Genomic DNA, 18,645 nt, shown 5'->3' with positions numbered 1-18,645 from the left:
CAGAGACAGACAATAGAAAAACCATGGCTGAATTCTATGTAATGAAAGGTGACAGCTGCTCTCTGCTAGGCTACGACACAGCTAAAGAGCTAGGCCTCATCAAGATCATCAACACTGTATCTGCTCCAACTAGCCAAACAGTAGCAGATGAGCTAGTACAGAAATACCCAGAGCTGTTTGAAGGCATTGGCATGCTGAAAGGCTTTCAAGTAAAGCTTCACATCAACACTGACATCCAGCCAACCTGTCAGCCACATAGGCGGGTACCTTTTCACATCCGACAGAAGGTCGAAGAGGAGCTGAAACAGCTTGAGGATGACAACGTCATCGAGACAGTCACGGGCCCTACGCCATGGGTCTCCCCCATTGTGACGCCACCCAAGCCGAAGGATCCAGACAAGGTTAGAGTCTGTGTCGACATGAGACAGGCCAACACTGCCATTCAACGTGAACGCCACATCACTCCCACCATGGACGATGTAATTCACGAGTTAAATGGAGCTACAGTCTTCTCCAAGCTCGACCTGACTGCCGGCTACCATCAGCTAGAACTCCACCAAGAAAGCAGGTACATCACTACATTCACCACACACCTTGGCCTGAGACGCTACAAGTGCCTGAATTTTGGGATATCTTCAGCGGCGGAGGTGTTCCAAAATGCAATCTGCCAGACTCTGCAAGGCATCAAAGGAGTGAAAAATCTGAGTGACGACATCATCGTGTATGGTAAAACACAGAAAGACCATGACGACAGCCTCAGAGCTGTGTTCCAGAGACTGAAGGACAGAGGGCTCACACTCAACAGAAAGAAATGTGAGTTCAATAAAGCTAAACTCGAATTCTTTGGGTTCATTTTCTCAGCTGGTGGAATCTCACCTGACCCCAAGAAAGTTGCTGCCATTCAGCAGGCTAGTGATCCACAAGACCCAACCGAAGTCAGGAGTCTGCTTGGCATGGCGAACTACTGTGCTCGCTTTATCAAAGACTTCGCTTCCATCTCTGCACCACTACGCGAGCTGACCAGAAAAGACACACCGTGGCACTGGAACCCTGAGCACGCCAGTGCGCTACAGACGATCAAAGACAGCCTGACCAGCAACACGGTAATGTCATACTTTGATCCAGCCAAAGACACAGAGCTTGTGGTAGATGCTAGTCCAGTCGGCCTAGGTGCTATTCTCTACCAAAAGAATGGAAAAGGAGAGAGGCACACCATAGCGTACGCCAGCCGTGCTCTCAGCGACGTAGAAAGACGCTACTCACAAACTGAAAAAGAAGCATTGGCCATTGTGTGGAGTTGTGAACACTTCCACCTGTACCTGTATGGCAACCCTTTCATCCTTGTAACTGACCACAAAGCCCTAGAGGTCATATGGAACAACCCGCGTTCAAAACCACCTGCAAGGATCGAGAGGTGGGGACTGAGACTACAGCCCTACAACTTCAGGGTAGAATACAGGAAAGGCGCAGACAACCCTGCTGACTACATCTCCCGTCACCCCATCCTGATGCAGACAAGTGACAGCACAAGAGCGATGAAAGTAGCAGAGGAGTATGTCAACTTCGTGACTGAGTACGCCACACCCAAAGCTATGACTCTGACTGAGATAAAAGATGAAACCCTAAAAGACCCAATCCTGCAAAAGGTTGGTACCCACATCAGAAACAACACGTGGCACAAAATCATGGGTGACACACCACATGCTGCAACACTGAAAAAGTACAGACAGATCAGTGGGGAGCTCACTGTGTCTCACACCGATGACATCATCCTGCGAGGTACAAGAATCGTCATCCCTACATCCCTTGAGCACAGAGTACTACAGCTAGCCCATGAAGGACACCAGGGCATTGTGAAGACTAAGACATTGCTCAGGTCAAAGGTCTGGTTTCCCAACATAGACCAGAAAGCAGAACTGACTGTTAAGAACTGTTTAGCATGTCAAGCCAACACACCTGTTACACAGTCAGAACCTCTGAAAATGTCTGAGTTGCCAGAAGCCCCCTGGCACAACATCAGTGCAGATTTTTATGGCCCACTTCCAACTGGAGAGTATCTAATGGTCATCATAGATGAATACTCCCGTTACCCAGTTGTTGAAATTGTGAGATCTGTCTCAGCCAACACAGTCATCCCAATCTTTGATAAAGTGTTCTCAATGTTTGGAATTCCCAGAGTCCTAAAAACAGACAACGGACCTCCTTTTAACAGTGAACAATTTTCCAAGTTTGCAGGCCATCTAGGTTTTCACCATCGGAAAATAACACCTCTCTGGCCTCAAGCAAATGCAACAGCAGAACGCTTCATGCGTACACTTGGAAAAGCAATCCGTGTGGCAGAAACACAGAGTACCCCATGGAAACAGAGACTCAATACGTTTCTCCGTGAGTACCGTGCCACACCACACAGCACCACAGAAGCGTCACCTGCAGAACTGTTGTTCCAGCGCAAGATCCACACAAAGATCCCGTTAATCACCACAACCTGCAAAGACAACGCGGATCACACCATCAGAGAGCGGGACACAACTGCAAAAGCAAAGATGAAGTCCAACTCAGATGCGCACCGGCGAGCTAAACCAAGCACATTCACCCCTGGTGACAAAGTGCTTTACAAACAACCCAAGCACAACAAACTCACTACCCCATTCAACAGCAAGCCATACGCGGTGTCAGAGGTCAAAGGCTCCATGATCACAGCGACCAAAGATGGACATTCCATAACAAGGAATTCTTCCTTCTTTAAAAAGGTTGTTTCTGAGACAGAGAATGTGCTCACAGATCCTGATGAGGAGAATGAGGACATCGTTGTGACACCGAGGTATCCCTCTCTAGTCAATCGCCAGCGCCCATCTTACCTTAATGACTATGAGCCTGTTTAGAGAATGTCCACATTTAATCCAGCAATAGATTAATCTAAATGTTTCTAAATTACTGTTCTGCCTATTGGATTAATCTAAATGTTTCTGAAGGACTGTTCCATTTTAAAACCATTTACACCACGATTAGAGGCACTGTTCTTTTTGATACCATTAGTTTTAAGCACACTGATGAGTTACCTGAATGTGAGTGTTTCAACACAGACCTGAATTATATGTCTATACTTTGTACTGCAGGGTTATGAATGACAAGTAAGATTGGTATTGTAGTTAGCAAGTAAATCAGTTACATATGTACAAGGCAATGGATCTGGTTGAAAAAGAAAAAAAAAAAGAGTGTTGTAATGTTTAAGGTCTACAACAATAGTATGATGTTTACGACAGTGACAGTTTGCGGTACAACTGCCGTCATACGTTGTGTATAGAATGTTGGCACTAAGCCCGCGAAGTTAGTTGGTCAGTATCCAACGGCTGTATGTACGTGACCTACCTGAATATGTTATCACAGTAAAGCATACTAACTACTCAACATACGTCTGGTCATTTTCAAACACCATAACGGGAACATCACACCAGTTGGCCTGAAATATTCCCATATTTCGGAAGCTTTTGCTCTAACTCTCGGACTCAATCCGCCGCTATTTTCAAATGGAAGCAGTGAGTGCGGGGGTAGAGGGCGGGGCAGAGTGATACAGAGAGACAAAGAGGAGCAGATTAACCAGCAGGGCGCGAACAGCGCACACACTGGTGTGGAGGTGAATTACAGTGAGATTTAATGGAATACTGGGAAAGTTTAATAACAATAGGACAATTGATGTCTAGATTATGAGGCCATTTGAGCAGAGCCAACAACTTCATATGTCATGGACATGTGAATATGGTGCTGAATTTGCCAGTATTTTAAGAAGACAAATGGTTGGGACCTTGTCATGCAATGACAAAGCTGATATGCTTTATGTGAAGCCCAGTGTTTTGGTGTCAGCAGAAAGACTTCTCTTAGAAAACTGTACAGTAGTGCCTCTGTCTCCATTCCACCAGACAATGTTGGATGAGGAAGACCAAAGAAAGGTCACTGTAGTCATGTCACTATGTGGTTGAGACTGTGAATGAATCATGGATTGCACATTTTACCTTTTGTGGCAAAGCCTGATTAAAACTAATTGTTGAAATAAATTATTTTGTGTATCTTTTTTTACATCTAATTAGTCATTACTAATGACATACACAGTAATTAATCTAGCATACTTTCATCAAATAAATCTACTAAAGAGTCTACAATTAGGCTATACTGAATCTGATCTATTTTAAGAGATTTTCTTAAAATTAGTTAATACCTTTTAGAAAAATGTCACCTGGGGTAAAACTCCCCCTGCTACTCTGATTTGCATTTGTATAGCTCACAGCATTTTAATTTACATGTGAAAGCCTCCCCTAGAATAAGAGGGAGGGGGGGTCATGGGGGGACAACTGCCAAGCAAGGCCCACGTCAATTTCCGACAAAATTGTAAATTGCCGTATACAGCCGTAAACCTGAAGTTCCACGACAATCTACAGTGCCGCATACTGACGTAAATCCCACTTTTCATGCAGTGGTAGTCACCTGAAATGGTTTTCACTTCACAGGTGTGCCTTGTCAGGGTTAATTAGTGGAATTTTTCCCCTTATTAATGGTGTTGGGACCATCAGTTGTGTCAAGTCAAGTTGATACACAGCCGACAGCCCCATTGGACAACTGTTAGAATTCATATTATGGCAAGAACCAATCAGCTAAGTAAAGAGCAACGAGTGGCCGTCATTAATTTAACAAAGAAGGTCAGTCAGTCCGGAAAATTGCGAAAACTTTGAATGTGTCCCCAAGTGCAGTAGCAAAAACCATCAAGCGCTACAATGAAACTGGCTCACATGAGGACCGCCCCAGGAAAGGAAGACCAAGAGTCACCTCTGCTGCTGAGGATAAGTTCATCCGACGAGTCCACCAGACCTAGCTATAACAGCAGTTCAGATTAGAGACCAAAAACCACACAGAGTTCTAGCAGCAGACACATTTCTAGAACAACTGTTAAGAGGAGACTGCGCGAAACAGGCCTTCATGGTCAAGTAGCTGCTAGGAAACCACTGCTAAGGAGAGGCAACAAGCAGAAGAGATTTGTTTGGGCCAAGAAACACAAGGAATGGACATTAGACCAGTGGAAATCTGTGCTTTGGTCTGATGAGTCAAAATTTTAGATTTTTGGTTCCAACCGCTGTGTCTTTGTGCGACGCAGAAAAGGTGAACGGATGGATTCTACATGCCTGGTTCCCACCGTGAAGCATGGAGGAGGAGGTGTGATGGTGTGGGGGTGCTTTGCTGGTGACACTGTTGGGAATTTATTCAAAATTGAAGGCATACTGCAACCAGCATGGCTACCACAGCATCCTGCAGCGACATGCCATCCCATCCGGTTTGCGTTTAGTTGGACCATCATTTATTTTTCAATAGCACAATGACCCCAAACACACCTCCAGGCTGTGTAAGGGCTATTTGACCAAGAAGGAGAGTGATGGAGTGCTGCGCCAGATGACCTGGCCTCCACAGTCACCGGACCTGAACCCAATCGAGATGGTTTGGGGTGAGCTGGACCGCAGAGTGATGGCAAAAGGGCCAACAAGTGCTAAGCATCTCTGGGAACTCCTTCAAGACTATTGGAAAACCATGTCAGGTGACTACCTCTTGAAGCTCATCAAGAGAATGCCAAGAGTGTGCAAAGCAGTAATCAGAGCAAAGGGTGGCTACTTTGAGGAATCTAAAATATAAGACATGTTTTCAGTTATTTCACACTTTTTTGTTAAGTACATAATTCCATATGTGTTCATTGATAGTTGTGATGCCTTCAGTGAGAATCTACAATGTAAATAGTCATGAAAATAAAGGGAATGCATTGAATGAGGTGTGTCCAAACTTTTGGCCTGTACTGTGTATGTGTGTGTGTGTGTGTGTGTGTGTGTGTGTGTGTGTGTGTGTGTGTGTGTGTGTATATATATATATATATATATATATATATATATATATATATAAATATATATATATATATATTTTTTTTTTTATATACAGTACTTTATATATAAAGTATATATAAATTATATATCAATCATCAGTAATGAGTTGGCAGAATTGGACCAGCAATTCCAAGGGCCTGCATCCATACAGTGCAGTACTGTCAATATAGTAAATAGTCTTAAAGGTGGTACATGGGAGCATAGAAAAAGTGTCTGATAAACAGTAGTACATTACAGTAAAGAAGGATGATGAAATATTACATCCATAGATCATGTAGTCTAATTGCTTCATGCTCCACGCTAATGGTGACAATGAATCTCGTTATCTTGAAACTTTCATGATCTAAACATGGAATATTGTTTGTCTGTTTCCATACAACTATGCATTAAGAGTAATGCAACAGTTATGAATAGACAATCATCTGAAATGGAATGTGTGAATTGCTTTTTGAAATAGTAGTACTTTGATGTTAAGTTGTGTCATATTGAACAGATGATCTAATGTTAAATGAACAAATGATCTTAGGTTTATGTGTATTGTATCCAAACAATTGAAAAAAGTGTTAGAGTTTTGAAAAATGTGCATTTTGATCATTGGTTGTGAGTTTTGTGTCTAGAGTTTTGAAAAATTACATCAAGGTTCTGAAATTAGTGCCAAAGTGATTGTAAAAAACTGTAAACTAATTTGGTTATTTCACATATGCTTTGCTGTACACAAATACGTGAATAATAAGGCAGTAATTCTGATACCGCAGAGCTTGAGTAGGAGTTCCAGCCAGGGTCGTCCTTGGGTAGTTTGGAATACATGATGTATAATATGATTTCCTTAGCGATGATAGCCATGGCTCTCAGGATGAATGACACAAACAGATTCATGTGAATGTAGTTCCTGGTACAGTGAAGCTTCCTGTTAAGTATAGATACAGGAGCAATTTGAGGAAGGCATTGATCCATACTTCTTGTACAACTGAAAAAAAGCATTAGATTTCTTTATTTAAAAAGGGACAGTGCACATTAATCAACATGAGTACAATGTCCAACATGTAAATGTGCCAGATTTAGCCGTACCGGCCAATTTTTCATTTGCAGTCCCTAGCATTACTGAGGGCATACTGTATGTCATGACATAAGAGGGAATGAAAAATGATCAAGGTACATGCAACAACATGAAAATGCTTTCTGTTTTTTTTTTATCGTAAGAATTAATCATCCTCACAGTCTTGTAAACATTTCTTAATGCCTCTTCTTTCTAGTGGGATGTCTCCAGTACTGTGGGACACATATGTGTGCATATCATTAGTATAGTTTAAGCAAGTGCATATGTCCCATACCTGATTGTCTATCAGAATGACTTAAAGAAGCTGCACCATGACAAGTGAAGAGAAATAGTGGTTTAATTGTCAGCATTTGCACTCCAGGTCAGTGAGGGCCAAAAACATGATCAGACTACATAACAGAAATGACAAGCTGTGCAAATAAGATCCAACTTGTATTAAAGTAGCAAATTATCCTTAATTTTACAAGGGCTGGTCTACTACCTGTACATCTAAGAGTAGAACAACTTAAGCTGAACCATATGTTTAACATTGTTAATGGTCATGCCCCCAATTATTTATGCTCTAATGTAACCATGGTCCACATTAAGCATAGTCATAATACTAGGGCCAGCATCCGCTCATGCATAGTTCTTAGAGCTACTAATGCAACTAAAAATTCTTTCTTTTACACTGGTATTATGGCATGAAATAGTTTGCCTACTAATACAAAACTCCTATCATCACGAAGGATTTTTAAAACACAGGTAAAGCAGTTTTTATGGAACAAGGTGAATATCTATTGATAAATTGGTGAGTTTGTGTAGCATTTATATTATTTTTGTTTTTCATTTAGTTTGTTTTTTATATGATGTTTATATTTTTTTAACTTTCTCCTCCATATTGTATGTCTTTCCATAATGGTTTGTTTGCTTTTTGTATATTGTTTTACATGTGAAACACCAAGGACCGTGCTGGAAATAAGTATTTTACTTTAGCATGTTATCCTTTGGATTACTGTTTTATTGTCTTTATCCAGAAATAAATCAATCAATCAATTAATCTGTCCTTTATCCACACAAAATGTACTATTTTAATTGCATGCCAGCAGAAACTCATCTGCCCCTGCCACTGACCTCAACATGCCCATCAGGAGAGTAGCCATTGCGAGAGATGACAAGGACAGGGAATAGCCAATGACAGAGATGAGTCTGAGGGCTGTCTGGCGAAGCATTTCATCCTCCTGGACACACACAGGCACGCACGCACGCACGCACACACACACACACACACACACACACACACACACACACACACACACACACACACACACACACCAAGGTTAAAATCGTTAACAAAAACGAACGAAATAACGACAACTAGGTGGGAATAAACATTAACTGAAATAAAAATAAAAACGAGGCATTACAAAAAAAATGATAACTAACTAAAACTGTATTGTCTGTTTGCAAAACTAACTAAAATAAAATAAAATTATAGAGTAAATGTCCTTGGTTTTCGTCTTTGTCAATGTCTTTCATAAAACAAATATATCTTTCAGAGTTGACATTTCCGACCACAGACATATATACAGTTTCCGGGAACCCAGAAATTCTGACATTCCATGGCAAATTGAACACAGCATAGTCCATGGCGTCATGACATCAAAGCGTGTCAGATAAAAGCAAGTGCCTTGCAGTGGAAGGTGGTAAAATATGTGTGAATAAATGGCAATTTATTAAAGTGAAATGCATGCACAAGGAGGCTAACCTCCCCTGAAACAGAAGCTAACCCTGGTAACATTACAGGGCCAGGCAGCATGACAGAAGCAACCATAGGACAGAGAACACTACAGGAGTGCTTTCACCAGCGACCTGATAGCTGCTGGCTAGTACATACGCAGGAACACCACAAGCAGGAGGAAGCATGGGTTAATATTTGATACTGGAACGTCTCCTCAACTGTGTGAGTCGATTGTCTTCAAAACGTTCGCAACTTTACTCAAACCAAAGTTCAAAATATCTGTTCATGTATGTCTTCTTTAATCTATGTTTATTTAGTTTTTTTCCTGGCACACGTCACTTATACGTTTTGCACTTGCGGCGGCGTCTTATGTAGACTGTTTACATATTTATGACCATATGTATATTTTATGTACCGGTGTTATTGTTGAATACATTGTGAATACATATTTCTAAAAATGTATAATGTTTTTGTTGAGTTATTATTACACAATACTTTTCTGACCTTTTTGAATCTTGACCCTGACAAATAATAACCCATATTACAAAAGACGAAAACTAAGCATTTTCTAAAAATAAAAACTAAACTAGCAAACCCGCTTTTAAAACTAAACTGAATTAGAAAATAGGGATGGGCGATACCACACTTTTAGGATTCGATACGATACTGATACTTTTTCTTGCATTTTCATCGATATCGATACCTATACCGTTAATTTCTTATTGGCAATTTTTGTCAGTGAAAATATTACATTTAAGACAAATCACAAGACAAATACAGACCATTTATACAAAATGTATTATGGTCAATACATAATAAAATTAAAATTAAAATAAATAACATAAATATCAATGAAATAAATTAAATATGAACAAAAACATACACATTTTCACTTTTCTTATTTCTCAAAAAAAGAAAAAAGACCAATCTTGGTAGAAAAAGCTAAAAGGAAAACAAAACAAACAAAAAAAACTAATACATCATAACAATGTTATGTTTCGAACCTCTTTGTAGAAGTAAACATGTAACACTTCACTGAAGCAAAAATGAGGTCATAAAGATCATAATAAACTAGGATTTCCTTATCCTATAAACCTGCATAAGAAAGACAGTTGTTCCCTGAGAAAATGAACTTGGCTGTGTTGACGTTACGTCATTCGTTTTTCCTGTCACGCGGACATGGGCCAGCGCAATACGCCGCCAGGTACAGGGGTGTCACGGCACATAGTAATTTAAGTAAGTAATCTAAAACAGCTGAAAGTGATGCATACATCCCCCAATTATTATTTTTTAGTTTATATCGATATTCTTTTAAGGAAATCAATGCCAAATGAGTAGCGTGAGCATATCGATCTATCGATACCACAGGATCGATATGCCCATCCCTATTAGAAAAAAAAAAGTCAAAACGAAATAAAAACAAAAACTAATGAAAAATGCAAAACTATAATAACCTTGACAGACACACACATAAGTACATCCGTGATGCCATAATACATCCATGTCTAATCGATGTAGCCTTCAAACTGATGGAGAAAACACCTCTTCAAATGTTTCTAACAAAGAGAGACATTTTCAGCTCCAACACTTACGGTGAGCAGAACGTATTTATTTTACACCCACCTTATCTTTGAAATAATGGTCCTCCTTACATTCTGAGTCATCCCTCCAGGGCTCAGAGGAATTCTCCCTCTGTCGCCATCTCCCATTTTCTAAGCATTCTTGGTGTGCCCTCCTGGAGGTGTCTGCAGGTAATTTAAAGACACATTGAAATGCATGTTTTTTTCTGTCAAATGCAGTCAGATGAGAGGAGAGAAACAATTTTAACCTGTGCTGGGAAATGTTGTGTTGTTTTTACATTATTATACAACTAAATCCTAAATTGGATGGATATTGTTATGGAGATTTTCTGACCTCTCCAGTGATGCACTTTAGGACTCAATATACAAACACAGAAGCACAGAGAACACGAGATGGTTAAAGTGATATATTGCAAAAGTTTATGTAATTAATTACAGGGAGGTTACAGAGGAAAAGTGTCAAGGTCTCACCAGGTCAGTTTTGCCCAATAACTCCCACCGATGAAGTTTGTGCACATTGATTTTATACTGTCACAGAACAAAAGAAATCCTTTCTGATTGGAATACAGCCAAAACCAAATCTCTCCTTATCATATGGGAAATAGTCTCTCTATAATACTCTATTATCATTGGACAAAAGTCAAGCAACACTCCTCTGTGTCCTATAAGAAAACAGTATTTTTTCCCCCACTGGTGACTTTGATATATCAGTTCACATTCAGTCCACATACATGGTGTTTCCATCCGGTCGACAAAATGCCTAGTTCCTGTCACCGGAGGTAATAAAACGACATGGGCCTCTGACTACATTTCCATATCACAGCTCAGTGAACAGTGTGAGCATTTTTTGACACATGATGCATACATAAAAATGTTCAAATGATTAACAAAACTCAAAGAATCATAATTGTTTTAACAGTATGGTCACTTCTTCTAGTGATTAATGAAAACTAGGGCTGGGCAATATATTGTTATAATATCGACATTGATATACAGGCCCGGATTGGTTACAGTTTTTCCCAATTGTTTCCACACCAAAATTGGAACTTGAAACGCAATCACCGAAACCTTAAACTCATGTACCAAATCCCTAAAACAAGTTTGCACAATTGCAAGCACAATTCCTGCACTCAGTGTCCAATTCTGTATCACACTTTTTGCAAAACACCACACACAGTTGTCTACATTAGGCACAACATTCCAAATTAAAATCTCTGTAGTCCCTTTGGAAAGCAACACCAATCACAATGCCAAGCTCTATACACCAATTGGCAACACCCACTCCTCACAGGTGTAAACATTAGTTGTAGCTTTAGCACTATAAGGCCACAGATAAACATTTGGTGAAGTTGATGTGGGGGGCTCCCCGCTGTTTAGCCAGGGAGAACATCGCTTGTGATGTAGATGAGGTGCTGTGGCCAGACCAAAATCTGTCCTACATTTTGAATGTGTTTTTGTCTTTTTGTGATTAGAGTTTCGAAAGAATAGTCACTTTCATTTGTAATTTTTGGACAGTATCTTTATCTTTATCTTACTGCATGTTTTCCTGGTTTTCACCTCTTGGAAATGCTAATACTGCATTGTGGAAATAAATAGCAATGTTTTTGTTACTGTAGTGCATTTGTGTGTTTGTTCATTTATATTTGAGTAGGTATACATTACTGTAGTCTATATCCTTCGCGTTCCACTTCCTGGATTGCTCCGGTGCTGCAGGAAATTCTGCCGGATGCATATATTTTCCCCTTCCTGTTGCTTTCTTTGTGTTGGAATTTTAAATTTGTTGGATTTATGAGGACTATTGTTGACCTCTCCTCAGATCTCTGCATGGTAAATTGAGACAGCTAGCTAGACTATCTGTCCAATCTGAGTTTTCTCTTGCACGACTATTTTGCAGCTGCTCTTTGCGGAGTTTAGCACCGCCCATGACAATTCTGATAAAAAATAAAGAAATGCCATTAAACCAGAGGACGTTTTCTCCCATCCCCGAATGTTATGTGGAGTAGCCAGACCTTCAGCGCGCTTTGGAGGAGGGTCTGTACCTGGCCATCTGGGCGTGGCTTACAGAAGGCATAAAGGACTGCCCCCCTGCTGGGAGTCTCAAGGCCATTTTACAGTAGCCACAGCCAAGTTGGCGCGCGCCATCGCGACGTCAAAATGACATAGATCTTGCCGGCGCACCCGTATTTATAGCTCGCGAGCAGAGGTCGCGCACCACTCTGTTTTTTTCACCGCGTGTGACAAAGCGGAAACAGGAAGCATGAATGAGCTCCTGGGCAACCGGATGCCAGGACTCTCAGAGTCATGGCAAGTCTCTCTTGTAAACTTACTGGGTTAAGATGAGTTCTTTTATGGTGAATGAAAGGCTTGATCCGACGAAGTAGGTCATCAATTCAAATCGAAGCATTGACGTCAATGCTGCTGCCAGTTCTGCCGTGGTTTATCTTTTTCTTCTTCTTCTAGTCCGTAGAAAGAGCAAAGTCGTTAGCCTTTCCTCATTAGCGCCACCTCTGTTCAGGAGAAGACTGCAACTAGTGTCGCGACCACCAGTGCGGGTATAAATAGTTACGGTGATTCCATGACGTCAGATTTACGCGCACCAGCTGGGCTGTGGCTGCTGTATAACGGCCTTCACTCTCTCTCAGCTGGTCCTACTGCATTCATCCACCATTTTGTTCTTTGTTTGGTTTGCTGCACCTTACAACACACATCACACCATTCATTCACTCATCCACACATGGCAAACACGACTGATATCTTCTACACTTACACACCCCACCATTACACTTAGGTTGAGTTAAGTTGTGTTATTAGTCTACTTAGTTAAATAAACTACTTTTTGACTAATCTATCTGTGTGTGACCTCCCTTTTGTTGCCGGCCTTGAGCCAGACGGTAACAGTGTTAAAATACATTGTGTTCATGTGAAACCGTGATATATTTGCTCCGTCAGCTGTTTTTTTTGGTCGCAATTGCTGGCAGTGTTCAGTCATGGTACTGGGTTGAAAATAGTTTAAATATTTATTGGATGCTGTCCCAAGGCTGCCTGCACTCACAGCCCACTCTTTTTATTTATTTTTTTATTTTTTCTTGCAGCCCACCATTCTCTACATCCATGCAGCCCACTTGCAGAGTGCAGTCTGGTTATTATAACGTAATTATGTTTTTACTCCTCTGATGGCCAAGTGAACAAACAAATCGTCACCTCTTACAATTTAGTCAGTGGTGTATATTAGAGAATGCGACTGAAAGCAAAAAGATATGATGATGATGATAATAATAATAATAATAATAATAATAATAATAATAATAATAATAATAATAATAACTAGAACTGCAAGCAGTTATGACGGGGCCCAAGCCTCCGATGTCATTCGCCTCCGATGCCAGTCGCTCCCAATGCCCCGGGGAGCTGCGCCAGTCGCCCCTGATGCGCCAATGCGGGACCTGAAGCATTACGTGGGGTGGGGGCAAACGTTGGTGAATATCGATAGGTTTGATGCACAAGGTCTGCGATACTCTGCCATTGCAAATGTAGTGGTTAACAGTTCATCTCCATGCATATAAAGACTACCTTTAACAATTCTCTACAATAAACAAACGTCTTAATCCCCCTGACCACAGTGGACAGCAGAGAGAAATGAGAGAGTGACTGAGAGGGTGTAGGGGGGTAGGCAGGGTAATTTCTAGTTATAAGATATTAGAAAAGTAAAGACACCTTTCTACTGACTCTGAAATACACCAAAAGAAACACGCCCAGGGTTCCTGCTAATCTGCATGAACATGCCTTAGCCATGGTGCAATGGGGACAACAGATGTGGCTAATACAGCTCTACAGGGACACAGGAAGCATAGCTCATCATCCTTGCAGTGGCAGACCACGTGTAACAACACCTGCATAGGATCAATACATCTGAATCTCACACCTGCAGGACAGGTACAGGATGGCAACAACAACCGCAAAAACTGACCAGTCTGGTGCTGTACATAAGAAGGAGATGCACTGCAGTACTCAATGGAACTAGTGGCCACACCAGATACTGAAGACAACTTTTGATTTTGATGCCCCCTTTATTCAAGGACACATTATTCCATTACTGTTAGTCATATGTCTGTGAAAATTGTTCAGTTTATGTCTTCTGTCGCCTTTTAATATTCATACAAATATCTGCATATGTTAAGTTTGCTTAAAAAAAAAAAAGCAGTTGAAAGTAACGGGACGGTTCTTTTTTTGTGACTGTATATATATATATATATATATATATATATATATATGTACAGTACAGGCCAAAAGTTTGAACACACCTTCTCATTCAATGCGTTTTCTTTATTTTCATGACTATTTACATTGTAGATTCTCACTGAATGCATCAAAACTATGAATGAACACATATGGAATTATGTACTTAACAAAAAAGTGTGAAATAACTGAAAACATGTCTTATATTTTAGATTCCTCAAAGTAGCCACCCTTTGCTTTTTTGATAGCGCTGCAAACCCTTGGTGTTCTCTCAGTGAGCTTCATGAGGTAGTCACCTGAAATGGTTTTCACTTCACAGGTGTGCCTTGTCAGGGTTAATTAGTGGAATTTTTTTCCCTTATTAATGGGGTTGGGACCATCAGTTGTGTCATGTAGAAGTCAGGTTGATACACAGCCGACAGCCCTATTGGACAACTGTTAGAATTCATATTATGGCAAGAACCAATCAGCTAAGTAAAGAGAAACGAGTGGCCATCATTACTTTAACAAATGAAGGTCAGTCAGTCCGGAAAATTGCTAAAACTTTGAATGTGTCCCCAAGTGCAGTCGCAAAAACCATCAAGCGCTACAACGAAACTGGCTCACATGAGGACCGCCACAGGAAAGGAAGACCAAGAGTCACCTCTGCTGCTGAGGATAAATTCATCCGAGTCACCAGCCTCAGAAATCGCAAGTTAACAGCAGCTCAGATTAGAGACCAGATGAATGCCACACAGAGTTCTAGCAGCAGACACATTTGTAGAACAACTGTTAAGAGGAGACTGCGCAAATCAGGCCTTCATGGTCAAGTAGCTGCTAGGAAATCACTGCTAAGGAGAGGCAACAAGCAGAAGAGATTTGTTTGGGCAAAGAAAAACAAGGAATGGACATTAGACCAGTGGAAATCTCTGCTTTGGTCTGATGAGTCCAAATTTGACATCTTTGGTTGCAACCGCCGTGTCTTTGTGCGACGCAGAAAAGGTGAACGGATGGATTCTACATGCCTGGTTCCCACCGTGAAGTATAGAGGAGGAGGTGTGATGGTGCTTTGCTGGTGACACTGTTGGGGATTGATTCAAAATTGAAGGCATACTGAACCAGCATGGCTACGGTTTGCATTTAGTTGGACCATCATTTATTTTTCAACAGGACAATGACCCCAAACACACCTAGTGGCGCTATATTGTGGTCCATGGTCCATTGTCCATCTACCCTGTAAATTTAAAGTTGTTCACATCAGTGTAAGTGGTAAATTTAGACATGGGTCCCATAGGCCACGCCCACTTTGACTCCTCAGTACCCCACTCTAGGGTTGGCCTCAGGATTGGCCCTAGATGGTACCCATCAAATTTTGTATAAATCGGATGAGCCGTTCATGAGATATAAACTTTTTGTACTTTTAGCGCCCCCTAGTCACCAATTTTCGTAAAACACGTGGGGGACCTTCAGAGGCTCATGCTTAACAAGAATCTAAAGTTTGGCGTTGATAGCTTTCATTTTGGCCGAGATATGGTAAATTTGGTGTTTTCATAGTTAGCTACACAAATTAGTTTGTGTGTTATATGCACAATTTTTATTGTATAAAAATTCCTTTTATAACTTTTTGTCAGGTCAGTCTGGAGATGCTACGGTCCAAGTTTCGTGCAGATCAGTTGCACAGAGTTCGAAAAAGTAGGTTTTTGATAAATCACGATTTTTCACACATAAAAGTCTAGGCGGAAATGGCCTATATCACGTGATTTAGTTGGATCCAGGGAACGCGTAGATGTATGGATTTTGAATGTCGGGTTTACGGTGTGGGAGTTATAGGGCCAAACGCATTTTTTCTGCTATAGCGCCACCTAGTGGTGGAATAGAGTCCATTTTTGCACCTGAGGTCCTTGCCGAGTTTTGGACCAGTACTGAAAATGGCAACCCCCCACCATGTACGGTTTAGGCTGTAGTCGGAGTTTTAGGCGGAGAAGAATAAGTAAGAAGATTAATCCTTAGAAAAACAATAGGGTTCCACAGCTCCGCTGGAGATGTGAACCGCGTTGCCTTGCATGACGCGGTTCCCATGCCCCCTCAGACTTGGACCCCTAATAATAATAAAAATAAGTGCAAAAACCACGCTGAAAAGGCGACAATTAAGCTCTAGAAAGTGACGTAACCAGATGTGCTGAAATGAGCAACTATTTCATTAAAACCAGCTCACAGTTTGAGAATGAAACACCAAACGAAGACAATGACACGGGTAAGTTAAGTTACGAGCAGTGCATGCAGCGGCCGTTCAAAACACAATACAACGTTGCCTGCCAAACACTGCTTATGAATGAAACTTTTCCTTGTAGCTCTTCAGCAGCAGACACTGGTCCAGTTTGCTGCTAACAGTGACAATGAAGAGCCAGTACCAAGCACCAGCCATGAGCCCATAACTCCAGGTGGACAGGTAGGATTGCTCAATGTGTGAATAAGAACTAGAATTAACATTAATGAAGAGTATGGTGAAGATCAGAAAGCTTTGTAAAAAGGGGAGATTTGTGCTGTGTATTATGACGATTTATAAAATTTGATTTAGTGTCGGTCGGCACCATATACCAAGGTGCTACTGGAAAACCGTTCGCCACCTCAGGAGGGGGAAGCGGAAAACCATCCAAGCTGTGTACAGTAAGGATGGGACACTGTTGACCTCAACTGAGGAGGTAATAGGGCGGTGGAAGGAGCACTTTGAGGAACTCCTGAATCCGACTAATACGCCCTCTATGTTAGAGGCAGAGCTGGAGGATGATGGGGGATTGTTGTCAATTTCCCAGGCGGAAGTCACTGATGAAAACAGGGGCATCACACTTCTCAGCCTCCCTGGTAAAGTCTACTCCAAGGTGCTGGAAAGGAGGGTTCGGCCGATAGTCGAACCTCAGATTGAAGAGGAACAATGTGGATTCCGTCCTGGTCGTGGAACAATGGACCAGATCTTCACTCTCGCAAGGATCCTGGAGGGAGCCTGGGAGTATGCCCATCCGGTCTACGTGTGTTTCGTGGATTTGGAGAAGGCGTATGACCGGGTCCCCCGGGAGATACTGTGGGAGGTGCTGCGGGAGTATGGGGTGAGGCCCCACTAACACAGAACGTTTAGGGAACGTTAGTTTTTGGTTCTCTAAAGGTTAGTTCGAACCAAACCAAAAACTAACGTTTAGGGAACGTTCCCTCAGGGTTATAACGTTCCCTAAACGTTAGGGGCACCAACCAACTGAAACGTTCTCCTGTGGTTGCACTGTTACCTCCACACAACGTTCCCGTTTGGTAGTTTTTGGTTGTTTTTGGTTGCTCTGAGTGCGGTTTTGAAATGTTTAAACCAGCTCCATTTAAGTTTTTGAAGTAGCATATAAAAGGTTTGCAGTCACTTGACTTTTTTTGCGGAACCAAGAGCTGTTGGCCATCTTCTACACTGCTGCCATCCTCTTGCCTCCTCCCCTCTGGCTGGCGCTACGGATCCTTGCACACAAAAACAACCAGACACAACAACAGCTTCTTTCCCTCTGCCATCACTCTCTGCTGATAAGTGGGGTCATCCCCACTTTGGCCATTCACCTACACATTACATACATTATCATTCCAATATGCATCTTGCACAATACATTTGCACTATTACTTTGCACTCTACATCCTTATCTATTTTGTATTTTGTTTATTCTTCTTTGTATATTGTAAATTAAAGTTTTAAATCCCATCAAGTTTGCCTGTTCATTCATTCCTGCTATTATATAATAATTCATTCCTACTCATGCAGACGGTTTAAAGTAATTATAAAATTAGTATCATTGTTGTTAAAGTTTGTTAAAGGTTAGGGGAATGTAAAAAAGAACGTTAGGGGAACGTTCCATAAAGGTTACAACGTTAGAGGAACGTTAGGGGAATGTTCCATAAAGGTTACAACGTTAGAGGAACGTTAGGGGAACGTTCCATAAAAGGTTACAACGTAAGGGGAACGTTCTCTAAAGGTTGCAACGTTTGGAGAACGTTCGATGTAACCAAAACAACGTTCCCAGAATGTTCAACCAACTTTCCATAATAACCAAAACACAACCAAACCTAACCTTCAGGGAACGTTTGCACAACCAAAAACGAACGTTCCTATAACGTTCTAGGAACCAAAATTTG

At 41.3% G+C, this 18,645-nt stretch overlaps 1 protein-coding gene across 1 annotated transcript in view; it reads right to left on the bottom strand.

Moving 5' to 3' along the window:
• The window catches only part of LOC120551734 (glucagon-like peptide 2 receptor), a 78,390-nt gene that overhangs the window by 11,897 nt on the left and 47,848 nt on the right, over positions 1 to 18,645 (bottom strand). Inside the window, exons 4-6 of the mRNA XM_039789275.1 lie at positions 10,316 to 10,437; positions 8,086 to 8,192; positions 6,666 to 6,822 (exon numbers count right to left, since the gene is read on the bottom strand). Of these exons, the coding sequence (XP_039645209.1) occupies positions 6,666 to 6,822; positions 8,086 to 8,192; positions 10,316 to 10,437 (386 nt within the window). The remainder of the gene's footprint in view (positions 1 to 6,665; positions 6,823 to 8,085; positions 8,193 to 10,315; positions 10,438 to 18,645) is intronic.

This window comes from Perca fluviatilis, chromosome 21 (genome assembly GCF_010015445.1).
Source record: "Perca fluviatilis chromosome 21, GENO_Pfluv_1.0, whole genome shotgun sequence".
Classification (NCBI taxonomy): Eukaryota; Metazoa; Chordata; class Actinopteri; order Perciformes; family Percidae; genus Perca; species Perca fluviatilis.
Note: the sequence above shows the minus strand (reverse complement) of the source record. Positions and strands in the feature narration are given on the sequence as shown.